The sequence below is a fragment of the Procambarus clarkii genome, chromosome 49 (genome assembly GCF_040958095.1).
Source record: "Procambarus clarkii isolate CNS0578487 chromosome 49, FALCON_Pclarkii_2.0, whole genome shotgun sequence".
Lineage (NCBI taxonomy): Eukaryota > Metazoa > Arthropoda > Malacostraca > Decapoda > Cambaridae > Procambarus > Procambarus clarkii.
This window is the reverse complement of record NC_091198.1, coordinates 19794556-19817791: the sequence shown is the minus strand read 5'-3', so window position 1 is coordinate 19817791 and position 23236 is coordinate 19794556. Positions and strand designations below refer to the sequence as shown.

General features: G+C 41.2%; 1 protein-coding gene across 1 annotated transcript in view; it reads left to right on the top strand.

The window, feature by feature from the left end:
* Positions 1 to 22933, top strand: part of LOC123763179 (sodium-independent sulfate anion transporter) — a 38484-nt gene extending 15551 nt beyond the window's left edge. The window contains exons 3-12 of the mRNA XM_045750185.2: positions 6871 to 7050; positions 8333 to 8528; positions 12040 to 12260; positions 12537 to 12711; positions 13579 to 13819; positions 13994 to 14125; positions 16344 to 16590; positions 19426 to 19596; positions 20173 to 20323; positions 20703 to 22933. Of these exons, the coding sequence (XP_045606141.1) occupies positions 6871 to 7050; positions 8333 to 8528; positions 12040 to 12260; positions 12537 to 12711; positions 13579 to 13819; positions 13994 to 14125; positions 16344 to 16590; positions 19426 to 19596; positions 20173 to 20323; positions 20703 to 20860 (1872 nt within the window). The 3' untranslated portion in view covers positions 20861 to 22933. The remainder of the gene's footprint in view (positions 1 to 6870; positions 7051 to 8332; positions 8529 to 12039; positions 12261 to 12536; positions 12712 to 13578; positions 13820 to 13993; positions 14126 to 16343; positions 16591 to 19425; positions 19597 to 20172; positions 20324 to 20702) is intronic.
* Positions 22934 to 23236: the final 303 nt, after the last annotated feature.

Below are 23236 nucleotides of genomic sequence, written 5' to 3'. Positions count from 1 at the left end.
AACTTTCTCAGTTCAAGAATTGTAAATAACTAGAACGGACTAAAGAAGAAAGTTCTCACAGCCAAACTCGAGACACAGTTTCTAATGTATAAGAAAAATGAATGACTAAAACGACCATTTGCAATGAATTACTAATAACCGAAAGGCGGGGCTTAAGAGCTGACACTCGAGCCTGTAAGCACGTCTAGGTGAGACCACACACTCACAAGTGGTCCGTGTACTAATGGTCTACATATGTAAAACACAGCTTTAGATTCGAGACATTTAGTAAGTTTTCTACCCTATAAACAACCATTTAACAAAGACAACCGGTTACACAAACATCATTTATATAAAAAATCGGCACTCGATAAATTTTTTATCGTATTTACAAATACATTTCAAAAGACAACTAAAATGGTATTCATCTCAGATACACATAGCGCGTAGAGCCATGTATATCTTCAAGTGTGTAGTTCCATTACTATGCAGGCGATGAGTCACAATAACATGGCTGAAGTATGTTGACCAGACCACATACTAGAAGGTGAAGGGACGACGACGTTTCGGTCCGTCCTGGAACATTCTCAAGTCGATTGTGAGAATGGTCCAGGACGGACCGAAACGTCGTCGTCCCTTCACCTTCTAGTGTGTGGTCTGGTCAACTTCCATTACTATGTTTGTTTTGATTTACAGGGGTCAAGCGCCCTCCCAAGTTGTGGGGAAATGTTTCAGACGCCATAAACCTCTCTCTTGGAGGATATATGGCCAGGGAGGATATATAGCCACGGACGGATATATGGCCACGATCAGGGGAAAGCGCCATCACGACTATATAGCACTGGGAAGGAGTCAGGATAAGGATTTAGAATAGGACGAGGCAGGGAAGGAATGGTATCCAATCACTTGTAGACGGTCGGGGATTGAACGCCGTCCAGCATTATCGCTCTACCGTCCATCTACCGTCCAGAGACTACAGTTAAGGACTGGCGCCCAGTCAATCCTCCCCGGCCAGGATACGAACCCAGGACAAAGTGCATGCGAAGCGCAGCGCGAGTATTTTACCACTGCGCCACGAGGACTGTTAATCGGTCACATTTGAAGTACATGATAGTGGTAGGCCTATATGTAAAGGTTAAGATAGTGTATCAGTGATGATACTGGTTCTCAGGCCGTGCCCCTAGGCCTAAATGGTGATTCACTCTGTTTAGAACTACTTGTTAGATAGGGATGAACCCTACATGGTGACGTCACACTCTAGCACGTGTGTGATTCTAGCAGGTGTGTATAACATCACCACTCTAGCAGGTGTGTATAGCATCACCACCATAGTCTGAAGGCGTACATGGCGTCCTCTATAACTGACAGATATATATATATATATATATATATATATATATATATATATATATATATATATATATATATATATATATACATATATATATATATATATATATATATATATATATATATATATATATATATATATATATATATCGTACCTAGTAGCCAGAACGCACTTCTCAGCCTACTATGCAAGGCCCAATTTGCCTAATAAGTCAAGTTTTCATGAATTAATTGTTTTTCGACTACCTAACCTACCTAACCTAACCTAACCTAACGTTTTTGGCTACCTAACCTAACCTATAAAGATAGGTTAGGTTAGGTTAGGTAGGGTCGGTTAGGTTCGGTCATATAATTACGTTAATTTTAACTCCAATAAAAAAAAATTGACCTCATACATAATGAAATGGGTAGCTTTATCATTTTATAAGAAAAAATTAGAGAAATATATTAATTCATGAAAACTTGGCTTATTAGGCAAATTGGGCCTTGCATAGTAGGCCGAGAAGTGTGTTCTGGCTACTAGGTACGACATATATATATATATATATATATATATATATATATATATATATATATATATATATATATATATATATATATATATCTGTAGACAGGTGTAGCACACATGCATAATCCAGCACATCCTCCCACCATAGAGTACTTAAAGTAACTATTAGGTAAAAAGTACCAATATGATCTCTCCTAGTAATTCTGAGCCTAATACACTGTGCTTTAGGCCTAAAACAGGGTATTTTAGGCCTAATATAGTACATATGCCCTACACTATGCTTAGGAATATTTAAGTTTGGGTTTTAGCTTTAATTTTTTCCGGAATAAAAATTCGAAATACAAACTATTATTTGTGGTTCATCACTACACATATTGGTACTTTCTACCAAATAGTTACCATAAGTACTTTCATTTCAGGAGGATGGGTTGAATAATCAGCCATGGTTTGGTCTGTAATCTGACAGTTGCTGTACTCTAGGATACATCAAGGCATATAGGGGGGGACCTTCGACAAGCCGCCGGCTTCCTGTCCTCGTCGAGGTCATTAGGGTTAATGGTTCCCACAGGTGAATCGGATAAATCAGAACTCCATACAAGTAGGCGATGAGTCACAGTAACGGGGCTGAAGTATGTTGACCAGACCACACACTAGAAGGTGAAGGGACGACGACGTTTCGGTCCGTCCTGGACCATTCTCAAGTCGACTGTGAATGATTGTGAGTCGACAATCGACTTGAGAATGGTCCAGGACGGACCGAAACGTCGTCGTCCTTTCACCTTCTAGTGTGTGGTCTGGTCAACATACAAGTAAAATATATGGCATAATAGATTCTCTGAATGTATGGATACCTCTGTATAGCATAATAGATTCTCTGTATGTATGGATACCTCTGTATAGCATAATAGATTCTCTGTATGTATGGATACCTCTGTATAGCATAATAGATTCTCTGTATGTATGGATACCTCTGTATAGCATAATAGATTCTCTGTATGTATGGATACCTCTGTATAGCATAATAGATTCTCTGTATGTATGGATACCTCTGTATAGCATAATAGATTCTCTGTATGTATGGATACCTCTGTATAGCATAATAGATTCTCTGTATGTATGTCTATCTCTGCATGACATAATAGATTTTAATAGAACTTCACAAACGTGTTCTATTGTAAGGGTAGAAATAGTCCACATGTAAACAATTTTGTAAACTGCAGAACAGTGTATAATATTATGAGCGCGTGCGTGCGCGTGTGTACATATAAAAAATACATTATACATATACACTGGGACAATATAAAAAGTAGAATTTAACATTCGGATTTGAGACTGGGAAGTAATGTATAAAAGTTAACAAACATACAGGAAAAGCAGCACCGAAAATAACAAATAATTCTAATGCCCTAAAATAATAACAACATTCCAATAAAAATGATAAAAATGGGTAAAGAAATGTACAAAATAAGTATAAAAGCAGGAGTGGGATTATTGATAAAGGAACGGGGAGAGAGAGAGAGAGAGAGAGGGGGAGGAGGAAGAGGGAAGAGGAAGGGGAAAGAGGGAGGAAGAGAGGCAGGGCCTCAAGGGAGAGATAAAAAGCAGTATATAGTGGAATGGAAGTCTAACTCTGCCAGCCGTTGCCCAACCCACTCCACTCTCTGGTCTCCTTCCTCACACTGACCTATTTTCTGCCTCCTGGCGTCAAAAAGGAAATTGTTTTCCTGTCTTATTGCGTAATAATCAGATCGGCTTCTTTTGTTTTGATGGATTAAAAGTGTATAAGTCAGTTGTTCTTTCCCCTCCACACCGGATTAATTCTATATAGGATCATTTTTCTTTTCCTTTAGAACAGGATAAATATTGTATAGGATCATTATTCTTTTCCTTAAAACGGGATTTTAATACTGGATGAGTTCGTTGTACAGTACTTATCAACAGGATGAGATTAATCCTGTATTAGGCAGTTAGTCACTTGGGGATGTCCTCCTCGAAGCTACCTTGACACAGAGGGGCCACGAGTCGTTCTGAGGACCCGAAGGCACCGCTGGTGAGTGTGACTTCTGCAGTCTCTCTTGTGGTCGAAGGCCCGCAACGACACGACATTTTATCTCTGTTTATGTGCGCCACATTTGGGTTTACCGTGCATGGTCACTGGTATATTCCCAGTTTCCTTTTATCTGGAAGTATACCTCCGGTACCTTTCAGACTCTGCCATGGTTTCCTGGATGTAATTTTGATGTTGACCAAACCACACACTAGAAGGTGAAGGGACGACGACGTTTCGGTCCGTCCTGGACCATTCTCAAGTCGATTCGAGAATTAGTTTTGATGTTATTTCAAGGTTCGTCTAAGGCCTCTCTAGGTGGGTCTTGTCATCGGAAGGGGTCCAGGTTAGTGAAATGGTTTACGCGACCTGGCCCATGAGTCTTCCTGGAAGACCTCCTTAGGGTGGACTCGGAGGTCAAGAGTCTTCATTTCCTGGAAGACTTCTTCGGGGCAATGGACTCCCACAGTCCGGTAAGGCTATCGTACTCTGTCTCTGGATGTTTCATCTCGTCTCATTCATCACAAGTGCTGTGATTCGACAGAGATAGGCTTAGAAAGATGAATGAGTCCCGGAAGCGTCTTGGGAATCTCAAATTCATGATACAAGTTCTTTTCTAAAACGTTATGAGACTCCTAGCAGGTAACCCAGTGTGTCTTGGGACTCCTAGAAGGTATTCCAGTGTGTCTTGAGAGTCCTAGCAGGTATCCCAGCTTCGCAGGAAAGTCCCAGCAGGTGCATATAGGTGTATAATTCTTGTTGTCAGGGGCGAGAAGCCTATACTTAATATATCTTTCCCGGTATGTATACACATACCTGCTTCTCAGGGTATATACATACCTGTTTATACACGCTAGGTCTTGATGACCCAGGAAGTTGCTAGGTCTTAATGACCCAGGTAGTTGCTTGGTCTTAATGACCCAGGAAGTTGCTAGGTCTTAATGACCCAGGTAGTTGCTTGGTCTTAATGACCCAGGTAGTTGCTTGGTCTTGATGACCCAGGTAGTTGCTTGGTCTTAATGACCCAGGTAGTTGCTTGGTCTTAATGACCCAGGTAGTTGCTAGGTCTTAATGACCCAGGTAGTTGCTTGGTCTTAATGACCCAGGTAGTTGCTAGGTCTTAATGACCCAGGTAGTTGCTTGGTCTTAATGACCCAGGTAGTTGCTTGGTCTTAATGACCCAGGTAGTTGCTAGGTCTTAATGACCCAGGTAGTTGCTTGGTCTTAATGACCCAGGTAGTTGCTTGGTCTTAATGACCCAGGTAGTTGCTTGGTCTTAATGACCCAGGTAGTTGCTTGGTCTTAATGACCCAGGTAGTTGCTTGGTCTTAATGACCCAGGTAGTTGCTTGGTCTTAATGACCCAGGTAGTTGCTTGGTCTTAATGACCCAGGTAGTTGCTTGGTCTTAATGACCCAGGTAGTTGCTTGGTCTTAATGACCCAGGTAGTTGCTTGGTCTTAATGGCCCAGGTAGTTGCTTGGTCTTAATGACCCAGGTAGTTGCTTGGTCTTAATGACCCAGGTAGTGGCTAGGTCTTAATGACCCAGGTACTAGCTAGGTGGTAGACCTTAAACGGATTCCGGACAGGAGAAGCTAGCACACATGTGATCATTGATTCACCCCCTGAGACCTTGGAATTTCTAGACGTACCCTCTCTCTCTCTCTCTCTCTCTCTCTCACTCTCTCTCTCTCTCTCTCTCTCTCTCTCTCTCTCTCTCTCTCTCTCTCTCTCTCTCTCTCTCTCTCTCTCTCTCTCTCTCTCTCTCTCTCTCTCTCTCTCTCTCTCTCTCTTTCTCTTTCTCTTTCTCTTTCTCTTTCTCTCTCTCTTTCTCTCTCTCTCTCCTCCCCTCCCCTCCCCTCCCCTCCCCTCTCTCTCTCTCTCTCTCCTCCCCCTCTCTCTCTCTCTCTCTCTCTCTCTCTCTCATCAGTAAGACATCATCATTAGGATGGCCACACATCCTACTGATGGATTATAATCCATCCATAAGAATGGATTGTTTAACACGGGTGGTACACGAACAAGGGGACTCAGGTGGAAGCTGAGTCCCTAAATGAGCCACAGAGACATTAGAAAGAACTTTTTCAGTGTTAGAGTAGTTAGTAAATGGAATGCATTAGGCAGTGATGTGGTGGAGGCTGACTCCATACACAGTTTCAAGTGTAGATATGATGGAGCCCAGTAGGCTCAGGAACCTCTACACCAGTTGATTGACGGTTGAGAGGCGGGACCAAAGAGCTAGACCTCAACCCCCGCAAGCACAACTAGGTGAGTACAACTGGCAGTGTCTCTCAGTCCCACAATCTTTCCTGCATCGTGCAAGCAATTTATTACTCAAAGGTAAAGCCCAGCCCCCAGCCAACACTTCGGGCGCGCGTGTGTGGGTACTCTGGCTCCCACCAGAGAGGTATTCCCCGCAGATATGTGTTACAACCCTTATGTCGTCTTCCTGAGAGGTCGGTGGCCCGTAACGATTGGGCAAGACATCGCAGACCCGGAAGCGTAACTGTTCTGCCTCGGTGTACTCCATATTAATGTGTATCTCTCCTTTTGTACCCCACAGTAATGTTTCTCGTCTAGTGTGTCCCACAGTAATGTCCCCCTGGTGTGTCCCACAGTAATGTCCCCCTGGTGTGTCCCACAGTAATGTCCCCCTGGTGTGTCCCACAGTAATGTCCCCCCTGGTGTGTCCCACAGTAATGTCCCCCTGGTGTGTCCCACAGTAATGTCCCCCTGGTGTGTCCCACAGTAATGTCCCCCTGGTTTACCCCACAGTAATGTCCCCCTGGTGTGTCCCACAGTAATGTCCCCCTGGTGTGTCCCACAGTAATGTCCCTCTGGTGTGTCCCACAGTAATGTCCCCCTGGTGTGTCCCACAGTAATGTCCCCCTGGTGTGTCCCACAGTAATGTCCCCCTGGTGTGTCCCACAGTAATGTCCCCCTGGTGTGTCCCACAGTAATGTGCTTGTGACATGTGTTGTTGTCAGAACAAAGTGGGACGGTGCCTGAGCAGGAAGACCCTCCACCGGCGCCTGCCGTGCCTGGGCTGGCTCCGGGGCTACTCCAGCGAGTGCCTTCTGGGGGACCTGGTCGCTGGCTTCACCGTCGGGCTCATGATCATACCCCAGGCGCTCGCTTACGGCATCGTCGCTGGCCTGCCCCCTAATGTAAGTGTTGTGTCCTCTGTGTGTCTCTCTGTCTTGGTGTGTGTGTGTGTGTGTGTGTGTGTGTGTGTGTGTGTGTGTGTGTGTGTGTGTCTGTCTGTCTGTCTGTCTGTCTGTCTGTCTGTCTTAGTCTGTCTTAGTCTGTCTTAGTCTCTCTCTCTCTCTCTCTCTCTCTCTCTCTCTCTCTCTCTCTCTCTCTCTCTCTCTCTCTCTCTCTCTCTCTCTCTCTCTCTCTCTCTCTCTCTCTCTCTCTCTCTCTCTCTCTCTCTCTCTCTCTCTCTCTCACCCTTAATATACTTGCTACACATATAATGTTATTTATGTGTACAGATTTGGAACCAATCCCTCTTAATATTTTCCAGGTGTAAATTATTATGTATTTCTCCCGCTTACTCTCTAGAGAATACAGATTTAAACATTTGAATCGGTCCCAATAATTTAGATGTTTTATTGAGTATATTCTAGCAGTGAATTATCTTTAGACAGTAGTAAAGTACAGTAAATTAGGAAGGATTAGCAGGAGTTTGTGAAATCCAAGTTGAGGGTTATAGGTCAATCTAGTAAAGGTGGTATATATAAGAGGGCGATGGGAAGGGGTATAGGCAAATCAACACGATCCGGTGAGGGAGAAGGCACCAGGGAGGCAGCATGCTCTAGATTAAGACAGCACCCGGTGTTCCATTGCGATGTCCGGTGACTCTTGTCTCAGAGATGAGAGGAGGTGCGGGAACAGTTGTAAGTGGTTTGGGCTGAAACTTTCTTATCCGCTGTGGTAGTTCCATTCCCTTCCTCCCCTTCTTCCTATCAAGAGAAAGCGCCAAGCCATTACAACAATGTAACACTTGGAAGGGATTAGGATTTGTGATGGGACGAGAGGGAAGGAATGGTGCCCAACCACTTGGACGGTCGGGGATTGAACGCCAACCTGCATGAAGGGAGACCGTCGCTCTGAGGAGCAAGGTTTGCGTTTCTGACTGCGAGAGACAAGCGTGCCGGTAGGAATGTCCTGTCTCTTCAGTCTCGGGTGATGAGGGAGAATGATTGCTGACATTAGGACGTCTGGGAGAAGGATGGGTATTGCCTGGACACACAGTTGCCGAGGAAAGTCCAGGCTCGAACACATCAGCTACTCCAGCTCCACTCCATTTTTGACACACCATCACCCTCTTTATCCATCAACATGACCATTTTCCCCTGCCAGCATCCCCCATTTCCAGCTAGCCGCTTGCGGCACTTTGCCTTTCCACCCGCCAACCTTCCACTGTACCCGTCTCCATCCCTACAGTATGGGCTGTACTCAGCGTTCATCCCCTGCTTCGTGTACTTCCTCCTGGGGTCGACGATGGAGCTGAACATCGGGCCGACGGCCATCATGGCACTGATGACCTACCAGTACACCAGCCACGGCGGGCCGGACTACGCCGTGCTCCTCGCCTTCATCGCCGGCGTCATCGAACTCGTCGCCGGCGTCATCAACCTGGGTAAGCTCATCCTCCGAGTAGGATCTAAGACCTGGGAATGAGGACCCTACCTCATTCCTCAACCCGTCCTCCTAATAGAACGTCGCATTTTGACGTATACTTTACCTAAAGCCAAAAACTGTCGTACAAGAAAATGGTTGAGGGCCTCGAAGTTGTCAGAATGTTCCCTTTTTCTGTTCGTGGGTCCTCTGGTAGGTTAGGTTCTCTTAGTACGGCAGTTTCTTGACGTTGGGGACGCTGGCGAGAACGGGCTGCCTTGTTTGTGGCTGTCAGTGGCAGTGCTCTCAGCGGCTGTCAGTGGCAGTGCTCTCAGCGGCTGTCAGTGGCAGTGCTCTCAGCGGCTGTCAGTGGCAGTGCTCTCAGCGGCTGTCAGTGGCAGTGCTCTCAGCGGCTGTCAGTGGCAGTGCTCTCAGCGGCTGTCAGTGACAGTGCTCTCAGCGGCTGTCAGTGGCAGTGCTCTCAGCGGCTGTCAGTGGCAGTGCTCTCAGCGGCTGTCAGTGGCAGTGCTCCCAGTGGCTGTCAGTGGCAGTGCTCTCAGCAGTTGTCAGTGGCAGTTCTCTCAGTGGTTGTCAGTGGCAGTGCTCTTGGTGGCTGTCAGTGGCAGTTCTCTCAGTGGCTGTCAGTGGCAGTGGTTGTCATTGGCTGTCAGTGGCAGTGGTTGTCAGTGACAGTGCTCTCAGTGGCTGTCAGTGGTAGTGCTCTCAGTGGCTGTCAGTGGCAGTGCTCTCAGTGGCTGTCAGTGGCAGTGCTCTCAGTGGCTGTCAGTGGCAATGCTCTCAGTGGCTGACAGTGGAAGTGGTTGTCAGTGACAGTGCTCTCAGTGGCTGTCAGTGGCAGTGCTCCCAGTGGCTGTCAGTGGCAATGCTCTCAGTGGCTGTCAGTGGAAGTGGTTGTCAGTGACAGTGCTCTCAGTGGCTGTCAGTGGCAGTGCTCTCAGTGGCTGTCAGTGGCAGTGCTCTCAGTGGCTGTCAGTGGCAATGCTCTCAGTGGCTGTCAGTGGAAGTGGTTGTCAGTGACAGTGCTCTCAGTGGCTGTCAGTGGCAGTGCTCCCAGTGGCTGTCAGTGGCAATGCTCTCAGTGGCTGTCAGTGGAAGTGGTTGTCAGTGACAGTGCTCTCAGTGGCTGTCAGTGGCAGTGCTCTCAGTGGCTGTCAGTGGCAATGCTCTCAGTGACTGACACCTGTTGTTAATGGTGGGTGTCATTGATGATAAGATTGTTGATGGCATTAGTGCAGTTTACAGGCACACTTGGGATACCTTATGATACAGTGTGCACGTTTGCTGTCACACTTAAAAACTAACATTAGGTACAGGTGTGCTCTGTGCTTGGTTGTCCAGCTGCAGGTGTGCACTGTGCTTGGTTGTCCAGCTGCAGGTGTGCACTGTGCTTGGTTGTCCAGCTGCAGGTGTGCTCTGTGATTGGTTGTCCAGCTGCAGGTGTGTGCTCTGTGCTTGGTTGTCCAGCTACAGGTGTGCTCTGTGATTAGTTGTCCAGCTGCAGGTGTGTGCTCTGTGCTTCGTTGTTCAGTACCGTTAAGTGTTGAACATGTAATCTCCCACAAGTATACATATACTGTATTTTATACAATGCTTATGGCTAGATGACAAGCAGTGTATGCAGACACTTCACATAATTATGTATTTCATTCATCTTGTTCAATATGATGCATTTGTGAGGAATGATGCAGTAGTCTAGGCTAATTTTGGAGGTTATTAATAAAATAGGATCATTTTTAATGCTGTATTATGTATGAAATATATTTTTACGTTAATATTTTTGGGAATGTGGAACGGATTAATTCAATTTAAGTTATTTCTTATGAGAAAATTCGTTTCGGTTTACAAATTTTTGGTTTACGAACCGTCAATGGGAACGGATTAAATTCATAAACAGAGAGGCCACTGTACTGTGCATTAAATATTGTATAAATATTTTTTTAATTTGGTTGTTGAGTAGGTTCCTTATTTTATACCCCCATTTTTGCTAGGAATTTTTAGTAAGTTGAGCAAGAAGTGGGAAATGTAATAAGAATTTGACTATTATGTTATGGTTTGAATCTTATTTATAATAATAATAATAATAATAATAATAATAATAATAATAATAATAATAATAATAATTTATTTAGGAAAAGTACATACATAATGTTGGATTTAGTGTAATAGTGCTGTATACAGTATTTTATCTTCATTAAATTATTAAATTAAAATTAAATTAAATTAAATTAATTAAATTAAATTGTTATTTAAATTAAATTTAATTAATTAAATTTAATTTAATTAGTTAAATTAAATTAAATTAATTAAATTATTAAATTAAATTAAATTAAATTAAATTAAATTAAATTAAATTAATTTTTTATTCACGAAAAGTACATACATACATAGTTGATTTACAAACATAATGTTGGATTTATATATAGAGCTAGTACATACAATACCTAAAGCCACTAATATGCACAGCGTTTCGGGCAAGGTGTGGGAAAAAAAAAACTAAGACTAAAAGTGTTAACCACTTTTTATCCACTTAAGACTAAAACTTAATAGTAATTGGGATTAGGTATAAATTGTGTTGAAAAAAGGAATAAAAAATAAAAAAGGGGGGGGAACATGGCAAAAATCAGCAATTGTACAAGTTGGTGAACAAACAGCATTGTATAAAAATAGCAAGACATGGATTGACATTTAGGGGGTAAGGTAGGTTGCATGGAGTTAATTAGGTAGTACTAAGTTTTACTCTTAAACTGGTTGAGAGAGGTACAGCTGGATGAGAAGCTACCAAAAGATAATGTATGTAGCTTGTGCATTTAGGATATTTATAATAAGTATAACTTGCAATTTACACTAATTCAGTAATTAGTTTGTGCTAGCAGTAATAGAATCCCTAGTCCAGATACCAGGAATGTTGCTTCTTTTCTCCCCTTTTGTTCTACTCATATTCCCCCTCATGGACCCCTTTTATCCCCTTATGGCCTCTTTTATCCCCTTGATTAGCCTCCATGACTTTGTCACCCTTCTCTTACCCCCCTATGACCTTAGTCAGCCCTCTCATCTAATATTGATCCTTGTCGCCCCCTCATAGCCCCTCTTGTATCTCCTAAGACCTCTATCACCCCTCATGACCCCTCTGTTAAGTCCCTCTATGACCCCTATCACCCCATAACCCCTATAGTAAGCCCTCTTCATCCTTACAACCTCTCTATTGAGTCTCTGTTACCTCCATCACCTCTCTCTTGTATTGGGAGGTAGAAATAGCCTAAGCTACTCTATCCCTTTGAGATGTATTTCTTTCTTATCTCAATAAACATACTTGAACTTGAACTCTCTCTTGACTCCCCTGTCACCCCCCTCCTCTCTTGACCCTTGTCACCCCCATCTCTTTACCCCTGTTATCCCCCTCTTTTGACCCCTATAACCCCCCTCTCTCTTATTCCAGTAACCCCTACCTCTTATACCCATGACCTATCTCTTACCCTCTCCTGACCCCTCTCACCTGACTGTTACTCCTACAGGGTTCCTGATCAACTTCATCTCTCAGCCAGTCATCAGTGGGTTTACCTCAGCTGCTGCCATCACCATAGCCTCGTCCCAGCTCAAGCCGCTGTTTGGTCTTCGTGTTGACACCAAGGGGCTGATCAACACCTGGGTGGCGGTCTTTTCCAACATCCAAGATTTCCGCTGGCAAGACCTCACCCTTGGCCTTGCCTGTACAGTCATTCTCTTCCTTCTGAAGGTACTAGGTTCTTCTGATTACATTCTAAGTTTGTACTCTCTGAAATTAACAAAGGACTCTATCTGAGTGCCTTCTGGGATAGTTTATAGTCAATTTGATCTACCTACCTTTTTCTTCATATTTTTTCTTTTCTCGTTCAATACTTCATATATATGATATCACAAATTTATTCTTCCATTTTGTTACTATGGATAGACTTTTACTATTACATGCAGCCAATTTTTGTTGCAATCTTGTAGCTTTTATGTTTATTATTACTAATTAAACCTGGTTCAGGAGGTACGCACAGTGCGATGGCCATGTGTGGACCATAACAGCCGAGGTCTGGGCCAGCGTGTCTTAAGACAGATGGTCTTCTACCTGTCTGTTGGCCGTAATGCTATAGTTGTTATCATTTCTTCTGTCATCGCCTATATCCTTGATGGGGATGACCAGCCCTTCACAATTACAGGTATGCTAGTGATATGCATAAGACCTCACTGTGTGATGTAATTTATCCTGGTTTTCTGTGTGACTGGAGGACAGTAATCAGTCTGGTCAGTGAAAGTATTCCTGGTGTATTGTCCCATTTCCTGTGTCTATTAGATTATTAATACCCTGTAAATGTAATGCATGTACTGTGATCATTTGCTTAAGTTGTGCCAACTAAATATATGGTGCTGACCCAGAGTGTTTACTCTCATGTTTGAGGCATTTCTTTATAATAAACATTTGTTCTGTATTTGTGATTTGAAGTAATTTACATGTAATGCAAGTAAGGAAGTAAAGGGCGGGTTTTGATTGTTTGTACTCTAGGGAATAGCTTAGAAGCTCGTGACTCTTACATAGTATATTCCATGCTCTCCTTAGACAGTATATTCCGTGCCCCCCTTAAACAGTATATTTCGTGTCCCCCTTACACGGTATATTCCGTGCTTCCCTTACACAGTACTGTATATTCCATGCCCTCCCTTACACAGTATATTCCATGCCCTCCCTTACACAGTATATTCCGTGCCCTCCCTTACACAGTATATTCCATGCCCTCCCTTACACAGTATATTCCATGCCCTCCCTTACACTGTATATTCCATGCCCTCCCTTACACAGTATATTCCGTGCCCTCCCTTACACTGTATATTCCGTGCCCCTCTTACACATCATTTCATATCCCCCTTACAACACATAATTTAGGGTAAAAAGTGGCTTTGCAAGAATGTACCATTCAATCATCAAATATCTGTACCTTCACAGCCCAAAGTACCTTGTATATAAATAAATAAATATTCTAAATATAATTGATCAAACCCTATGTAACATTTTCGTAATACTCTGTCAGGTTATGTGGAACCTGGAATCCCATATGCATCTCTTCCGCCTTTCTCAACGGAGATCAACAATCAAACTATAACATTTCCAGAGATCATGAGTGACATTGGCATTGGTGTGGCAATGGTCCCATTCATTGCTATTCTTGATCTTATTGCCATTGTCAGTGTATTTGCTAAAGGCAGAACCTTTGATGCCACACAGGAGATAATTACTTTAGGCATTGCCAATGTAATTGGGTCCTTCTTTGGGTAAGTACTGTACAGTACACTACTTTACAGAGAATTATTTTATTTTTATTTCTAAATGTAATTTAATGCAAATCCCCTCAAAACAATTTATTAAAATGTAATGTTTTATAATTATTTCATATAATCATCTGATAAATTGTTTTAATAGACCTAATGAGATAATTACACCAACAGCTCGATGCCTACAACAGGGGGTTTGTCACGCTCAGCTGTTAATCTGACCAGTGGCGTGCGGACTCCTGCTGGTGGACTCATCACTGGCATCATGGTACTCCTCTCTCTTGCATTCCTCACACCATGTTTCACGTGAGTTATTAATAACACTGTACAGATAAATGTTGAATCAAGAGTTAATATCAATTTTATGGGCCTTGAAAGTGAAATATATTCCAAAGTTAAAAGTTTAGTTTTACAAGTTGTGATCTTAAAAATCTAGTGAAAAGTGGGATGAATACTCAAAAGGAGGAACGTTTGGTTAAAAATGCCAGGCAGGCGATAGTTCGCAGCTGTGGCAGTGTTTTTGGGGATGAGGAAGGTGGAAGGACTATTAATCAAAAAAACAGTATAGTAGTTCTGTTTATGCAAAGCAAGCAAGGAAGTAAGTGAAGTAAAACAGAGATGATGATCAAAGTATTTGGTAAGTTAATACAACAGTTGTTCAACAGAAAAAAAATTGTTGATTGAATAATATGTTGGGAAAGAAAATTTGTACCTTTTAAGAAAATAGTGTCACTGTCTACCTGACAGCCACGATGGTGAGTACCTGGAAAAAAGGATTTGTATAAGAAGTTTTCTGAACATAATGATATACAGTACTTTATAGCCAGGATCTTAAGTGGCCGTGTCAGGGTCAGGACTGTGGTGGCTTGTGAAAGCTTTCCCTAATTTGCCTGGTCTTGAACAAATTACATGGATGGTTGTTGAAAAGCACCTGGTGAGGCTGCTCAAACCACACACTAGAAATTAAAGAGACGACGGCATTTCGGTCCGTCCTGGTGAGGTTTTCCAAGTGCATTTTAAAGACAGTGCATTCTAAATACTTTGACTTGTTAATTTGATAAGATAATTACATTCAGGTAATTACTACCAACAAACAATGATGGGGAATCCAGGGATGTGGGTTCAATCCCATCACACAGCTTCAATATTTTTCTAATAGATACATAGTGTTCTTATGATTTCATTGTGTGTATCACGTGTTTCAAACATGTTACAGGAGCACCAAAGCTTAGCTTGCCTGGCGTACCTGAAACTCTAGAGATGGATCTGCCCGGAGGGAGTAGAACCGTCATTTGGTTGGTGTTCATGATGCCAATGGAGAGTTTGGCTGGGGTTTTTAAATTTTATTTATTTACCTCTTATCAGTCATTCTTGGCTGGAACGAATAATCTCCAGTGACTCCCTAGCACCTATTGTGCCTCTAAAGGGAGCACTTGAAATGTTCCTTGTGGCACATTTGTCAGAATATGTTCTTGCCCAACTGTGGATGATCTTGTCAAATCATCCTGTCCTTGCAAATAGTGCAGTACATCGCATTTTGATGTCAAAATCGTACATTGCATTTTGATGTCAAAATCTCCAACTAATGGAACATGGTGTATTATAAATTATAGTGGCTTGCAAACATTCACATTTTCTGTTTGTGGGTCCATTTTTTTAGGTTTGGTTAGGTTAGGGCAATTTAGCACGTCATTTTCTGTTCATTGCGACAACTGGAGAGGATTAGCTGGTCCAGTCGACATAGTAAATCTTAAGGAGCTGTCAAATCATTTGTCTTAGTAAAGTGGTTTTAATTCATATTATTCAAAGAAATTTTTTTTTAATTAAAAGTTAAACAAATTTGAGAGGGACATTACAAATAATCTACCTACTCTTACTAAGAGTTGATTGGGAAAAGATTATATACATGCATGTTTAGAATAGATGAAAAAATTAAACTGATAAATTATTAGTTTTTTGTATAATGTGAGAGGAATAATTTTGAACTACTGTATATGTAGTAGAAGTATATATGTGCTTGCACAAGAGTGAATAAATATGTTAATTCCATGTGAACATAGTACTGTACTGTAGTCAGTGTGTTGTGCATTCTAAATGAATGTAACCCATTTTACCAACTGTAATTTTGCTTATAGTAAACATAAATAAAATGTAGACCTTAAAGCTCCCAACTATCCCATTTAAGCAGGAATCAAAAGAATAGTAGTTGAATGTTTATAGATTTATTTATACTTTAGTTACACTAGTAAAAGTGAGCAACTTTTTATATAGCTTTGATGCTGAGCTACTATTCTTTTGTTAGAAACTTTATAATCCTTTATAATGTCAAACAAACATTGTCCTTAAAAATATCAAATAATAAATCTTAATGTTATAACCTTGCTTCATACAAATTTTGCAAGTTTTTACTCCATATTTTGGTACGTTTTGGGAACAACTCTTGTGTATACATTAGTCAAAACAATATTTTTCCCATACAACAAATGGCATGAAATATCTTATAAATGCAATTCTGTCTCCTCAGTTACATTCCAAAATCAACCTTGGCGGCAGTGATCATATGCGCCGTGATACATCTGATTGATTACGGGATCTTGGCCCCTCTCTGGAGAAGCAAGAAGGTCGATCTAGTACCTCTTTTTGTCACCTTCATTGCCTGTCTCGTATGGGGACTGGAGTGGGGGATTCTTTTGGGCATTGGCGTCAATCTGTCCATGCTGCTTTATTCCATTGCCACACCTACCATCAAAGTTGCCCTTGTGCCCCCTGGTGTAAGTTTTTTGTTTTGGCAAATATACACGTTCTTTAGACACTAAGCTACTAGTATTAGGTAACCCAAGTAGAAATACCTTACGGTTTCATGTCTATTGCTCATCTTCAAGGTTTTCGTCTGCTGTGTTAAGTGTTCCTAATCATATTGATAAAAAAGTGTGGCTCATTGAATTTATGCAATGTAGCTTAATAGCAATTATTTTTATTAGTCTAGATATCCCAATAAAATATCTTATGGTTCTGTCATTTTTCTGATCTATTCTACTGAGTTGCTCATTGAGGCAAGATCCTGGTTAGGATAACTCTCAAGCATGGCAGATAATGTTCTGCCCAGCACATCAAGGAACTTTTCAAATTTTACCTGCCAGACCGTACTGGTGCTAGAGACTACAATGAATAATGCTCATCCAGCCCAGAACGCAGCCAGAAAAAATGCAGTCATATAAAACTAAAAGCTTTTCTAAGTGCTGCATCACAAGGGTTATCTCGCAGCATCCATCCTAGCAACTGAATGGTTCACCGTCACAATAATAATAATAGTAATAATTTTATTTACTAAATGTATATAGAAGCATGCTACAGTAATTACCGAAGTGTAGTTACAGGGAGAGCTACGCTCATGGTGTCCCATCTCCACAGTACTTTTTGTTATATAGTGCTTTGAAACTACTGATGGTTTTGGCCTCCAACACCTTCTCACTTAACTTGTTCCAACCATCTACCACTCTGTTTGTAAAAGTGAACTTTCAAATGTGTTCTCAGCAGCTTTGTTTCTTTTGTTTGAGCCTATCTCTTTTTCTTCAAGTTGCAGCTTTATAAAATTCTTCTTTGTCAATTTTGTCGATCCCTTTAATATTTTGTACGTAGCGATCATATCGCCTCTTCTTCTGTCTTCTAGCTTTCGTATATTTAACACCTCTAAGCTCTCCCTGTAGCTCTTGTTTTTCAGTTCTGGGAGCCATTTAGTTGCATGTCTGCATTTGTTCCCATTTATTGATGTGCTTGAGATATGAGCACCATACAATCACTTCATATTTCAACTATGGTCTCACATAGGTTGTGAACAAATTCTGTAATATTTTGCCATCCATGTACTTAAAAGTGATTCTAAAGTTGGAAATATGTAGCATACACTTCTTGCACAATGTTCTTTATGGTGACACTGACAATTTTTTATCCAGAACCACCCTTAGATCTTTATCAGGATTCTTTAAAGCTTTTCCACATAATTTGTAGGCTGTGCAGGGTCTATTTTCTCCTATTCCACATTCCATAACATGGCATTTATTCACATTACATTGCATTTGCCAAGTGATGCTTCATACACTTATTTTGTCCAGGTTTTCTTGAAGGGCCTGACAGTCATCTAAATTTCTTATCATTCCTAGTAGCTTGGCACAATCAGAAAATATGTCTATGTAATTTTGTACTCCTTCTGGTAGATCATTTATATAGGCAATGAACATTACTGGTGCTAAAAATGAACCCTGTGGTACTCCACTTGTAACGTTTCTCCAGTCTGATACATCTCTTGTGGTTACTGCCCTCGTTTTGCCATCGGTTAGAAAATTTTTCATTCAATTCAGAAGCCTCCCTGTCACTCCTCCAGTATGTTACATTTTACAGAAAAACTATTCATGTGAGACTCTGTGAAAGTCTTTTTTAGGAAGAGATAAATGTAGTCATAAGATAAGATGTTTATTCAGTCTACTCAGGAGATAGTCAACAGAACTATCCCTTTCCTGTAAAATCTGTGGCTCTATCACAGGAACTAAGTGGATTTGTTACACAGGACCTTCCTGTTCAAAACCATACTGTTTTATGATATTATTTTACGGGCTCACCATAGCCCGTGCTGCTTGGAACTTTTATGTTCCAGGTATCGAATCTTTAACAACAACAACAAGATATTATTTCTCTCAAGGTGTTCTACCCATTTGGTTTTAATTATCTTTTTTCTAATGTTTTGACAACACGTATCAACAATACAGGTCTATAATTAAAAGGGTCTTCCCTGCTACCATTTTAGTAGACTGGAACTGTTAGCCTTTTTCTATTTATCTGCCAAAACTCCTCTACACAAAGATGACTGAAAAAAAGCAAATAAAGTGGAGTACTGAGCTCAGATATGCATTCACTCGGAACCCAAGGTGAAAATCCATCTGGTCCAACTGCTTTGTTCCTACTTACCTCCTTGAGTATTTTTTCCACTTCATCTCAAGACACTTATTATTTACTCAGAAACCAAACCAAATCTAATCATGGATGAAGACAGCTTGCCAGATAGCCAACAAGTCAAAGAGAACCAAAGCACAGCTGCTGGAGCCTCTGTGTACCTCTGTGAGGGGGGGACCAGGTTTTGACTTCTGGTCTCCAGTAGGCTCTTAATGATGTATAGTATGAGGTTCTGGTGCAATTAGACAGCTACAAAGCTATCCAGAGAAGCTAGCAACAGGGAGCCACCTTCGAAGCCCTCCTGGGAAGTAGACAAAGCTGTTGACCGAACCACACACTAGAAGGTGAAGGGACGATGACGTTTCGGTTCGGACCGAAACGTCGTCGTCCCTTCACTTTCTAGTGTGCGGTTTGGTCAACATATTTCAGCCACGTTATTGTGACTCCTCATCTGCATACTATATAGACAAAGCTGTTATTCTTTCTGTGTTTCAGGAGTCATTTTTGTTGTTTATTCAAATTAGGCTTAACGTTCACTCCACTTCCTCTCATGTATATTCCTCATGTTCTGTATAGTGCTCATTCCTCATGTGTATGTATCTTTTTTCTTGTGTATATTTCTCATTCCTCTCATGTTTATTTCTCATGTCTCTCTTTAGAAACATCATGGAGGATATGTTTTAGTTACTCCATCCCACGGCATTAGCTACCCCAGTACATGCCACATCCGCGCTGCCATCAGAAAGGCTGGGCTCAGGCAGGCTGGTGGTTCTCTTCCCATTGTCATCGACTGTTCCTTCATTGATACTGCAGACTATACGTCAGCGAAGGTGTGTCCAAACTCTTGGTTATTTGTCATTTAAAGAATATTAATTATCAGGCTTGAAAGACTGTTTTATGTTTTTCCAAATTTTTATCCATCACTTTAATATTTAGAGATAATGCATTTTTATATTAGATCATATATGTCATATTCACTAGGTAACTTTACTGAATTCCTATCTCCATTAAAAAATACAATATACAATATACAGTACTGGTAGGAACTACAAATAGATGTCTTGAGTTATACAGTAGTTTCTTCCTCTTGCAATGCTTTTTATATCTAGATCATGTCATTTATTAAATATTTATGAAGAAACACAGTAAAAAAAACAGCATTGAATGTAATGAAAAGCCATTTTCTGGGTAAGACCCGGAGGCTCCCCGGAGCTAATCAGGCTGATATGAATGTATTAGACACCTGGCATCAGTCAATGCACATGGAGTCCTTTTTTAGGGGGTGAGAGAATTTGTATCATAATCAATAATGATTCATTGTTTCAGTTCTATTACTTAATCTTTACCTAATGGAAACAACTCGAACATTTTTCCCTAATTATGTTTAACTTCTCTCTCACCATCAGGGGATCAAAGGGATGATAGATGACTTCCAGTTACGAGGGCAGATCCTGGTGTTTGTTGGCATGAAGCCACGTGTCCTCCAGATCATCGGAGCTCTTCATGAGGGCATTGTTGTTTGTTCCTCCTTTGATGCTTTGCCCGAGGCTTTGGCAGGTGTGACACTCCTCTTCATTTACTTTAAGCAACAATGCAACCCCTGGACATTAAATTTGCATTATATATTTTCTTTATAATGAATGCTTTAATGGTAATGCTTAAAAGCTTATACCATTATAATTTAAATTTCCAGCATCAATACAGATGTTTCTAATATATACATATTGTACCAAATTCAACTTTATACTGAAAGCAAACTTTGAGTTCAAATCCTTTATAAACACATTTTCTGGTCACTTTCATTAGCCACAATGTTTTACAACCATAAGAAGTTTTCAAATAATATAATCTCTATAATTTTTTACATAATAACATTCAGAAACTATATTTATTATTATTAATTATTTATAATATTATTAATGTAATTTTCTATCAGATGGGGAGACGGAAGTGGGACTCGACAGTGTCAATGGTGACGGACGACACCACGGAGGAGATATAATCATCTCTACTATGATATCCACCCCTACATCCGATACCAGTGATGCAGCTAACCCTCTGCTCACCACCACAGCTTTCCATGACCAGAAGTAGCATAACTTTACAGCTGTTTTGACTACAAGTGAGAAATCTTACTCTGTCAAAGGGATAGCAAACTGTCAAACAAATAAAGTAGCCTGCCTTTAACATTCCAATACTAGCAACCCGTGTGCATATTTTACCCATTCCTGTCGTCTCCGGAAACAAGCTTAATATCGCCAGTGTCTCAGACTCGACGGGTTGTGTAAAGTGAGTGACTGCAATAATAATTCCTAAGACAGTACTATGCAGGCCACTTTAGATTTCATTGACAGTTATGTTTTTACATTATTGTAATCAAGGACAGGATGAAAGTATTTACATTTTCATATTTACATTCTACAATTTAAAATGTGCAGTGCAGAGCACATTTCATATTACATTCCAACAAACCATACTTCAGCACTTAATCATGGCCTTCCCACATATTAATCAAAGAAAGCTATACTTTGTAGAATCCAGGTTTATACAAAACAGTGGTGATGACTCAGTATTCTGGAATCCAGAAACCTGAAGGAAATAAAGAATGGACTCCCTTGACAATGACACATATCAGTATAATTGGTCTTTCTCATTTACGCACTATAGCCCATGTCTAGGAGTGTTGATGATTCTTGATAATGGCCTACAGTGTCTCATAATCTGCTTATGCCTCACAAGCAACTATGCAAAGTTGTATTGTTCTCTTAGTGGAAAGCAGCTATTTACTGTGACTTGTTGACCGCAATAACTAACTGAACACAATTTTATGAGATTTAGTATGCTTAAGTTCTGTTACAACATAAATATCATGACACTTGACAAACTCACCAACTACTTTGTAAATACATTTTTCATGGGTGTCAGACTTAATTTACATTAGAAATTAGTTATAAGTGTTAGAATAGATACATTGTTTATTTCTCTTAGACCCAAGTTTTCTTTGTAGGGTTTCAATGTAAGGATCAAACACATAAGGGCAAACTTGATCTTGTTTCAATGTGGTCTACAAAATTCATCTTCCATTTCATTATTTTCTCACACATGCAGTTCATATAAATATCTATTTTTAAGTTAGGAAATTTTACATACATGTCCTTGAGCTGGAAGATTGTTATCAGAGTTGAAGACTGTTATTGGACCTTTTCTGACTACAGTCCTGAGACCTTGCTTAACAATGTAGGTATAGGTATTTGGGAGTGTGCTAGTGTAGTGTCTAGTGAGTCAGAATCCATCATTCACTAAAAGTTGCACAACAAGTGGGAGCGCCAATAAAAAAAAAGCCAACCAAACCCTGGAAATAATCAAGTGTACTTTTACCTTCAAGGAAAAGAAAGCAGTCGTTCAATTGTATAAGTCTCTGGTGCGCCCCCACCTGGATTATTGCATCCAGGTGTGGAGACCTCATCTTCAGAAAGACATAGCTGCTATGGAGAAGGTGCAACATCGGGCAACAAAAATCATCCCAGAGCTTAGTCATCTCTCGTATCAGGAACGGTTGAAGGCCACAGGGCTAACAAGACTGCAAACCAGGCATGACAGGGCGGATCTTATCGAAACCTTTAAAATACAATACTGAACAATATGGAGGATGTCGATCCAAACAATTTCTTCAAAAGGTCAGATGTAACATGAATGAGGAGCAATGGGTTCAAGCTCAACAAGCAACAATGTAGGAGAGAAAAAAGGAGAGGCTTTTTCACCAATAGGATTGTAAACCTGTGGAACCACCTACCCACCGAAGCCATAAATGCCAAAACTCTGCTGGGTTTTAAAATACATCTGGAAAAGATCATCAGAGCAAAGGGAGGGGGGGACTTTTGACAAGCCGCCAACTTCCTGTCCTCATTGAGGCAATTAGTATTAGTTGCCCTTGGGTAAATTCACTACTTTCAATGTGTGGATATCTGAGAGGGGTCCATAGATGGTTCCCAAGCTAACTCCTCCAGACAACAAACTAAAGAATGGCCACCTTGTGGGAGGAGGAGAGGAGATGTTAGGCACTCCAAAGGGAGCAATGCTGTGTTGCTGACCCACTGTCACACATGCCAAGTGCTGCTGAGGGACATAAACCAGGCACCGAGCCACCAAATCCCAAAAAGACAAAAAGACATGAGCCTGAATAACTGCCCAGGACAAATGAGGCCAAGAAAGCAGACAAGCCTGGAAAATATGGACAACACAATCCACAAAAAGACAGTAGGCTAGCAAAATAAAAGCCACCCAGTGTACCAAAAGAGAAAATCCAGGCACAGAAGCAAGGATCAGGGACACTGGCCCAACAAAGGACGCCTTTACAAACAATTCAAGCAGGAAATGGCATACTGCAGCCATAAAGCAGAAGCAGGGCAAGCGGCCAGCTTGAGCCATGCAGTCCTCGTGGCGCAGTGGTAAAACACTCGCCCAGTGCTT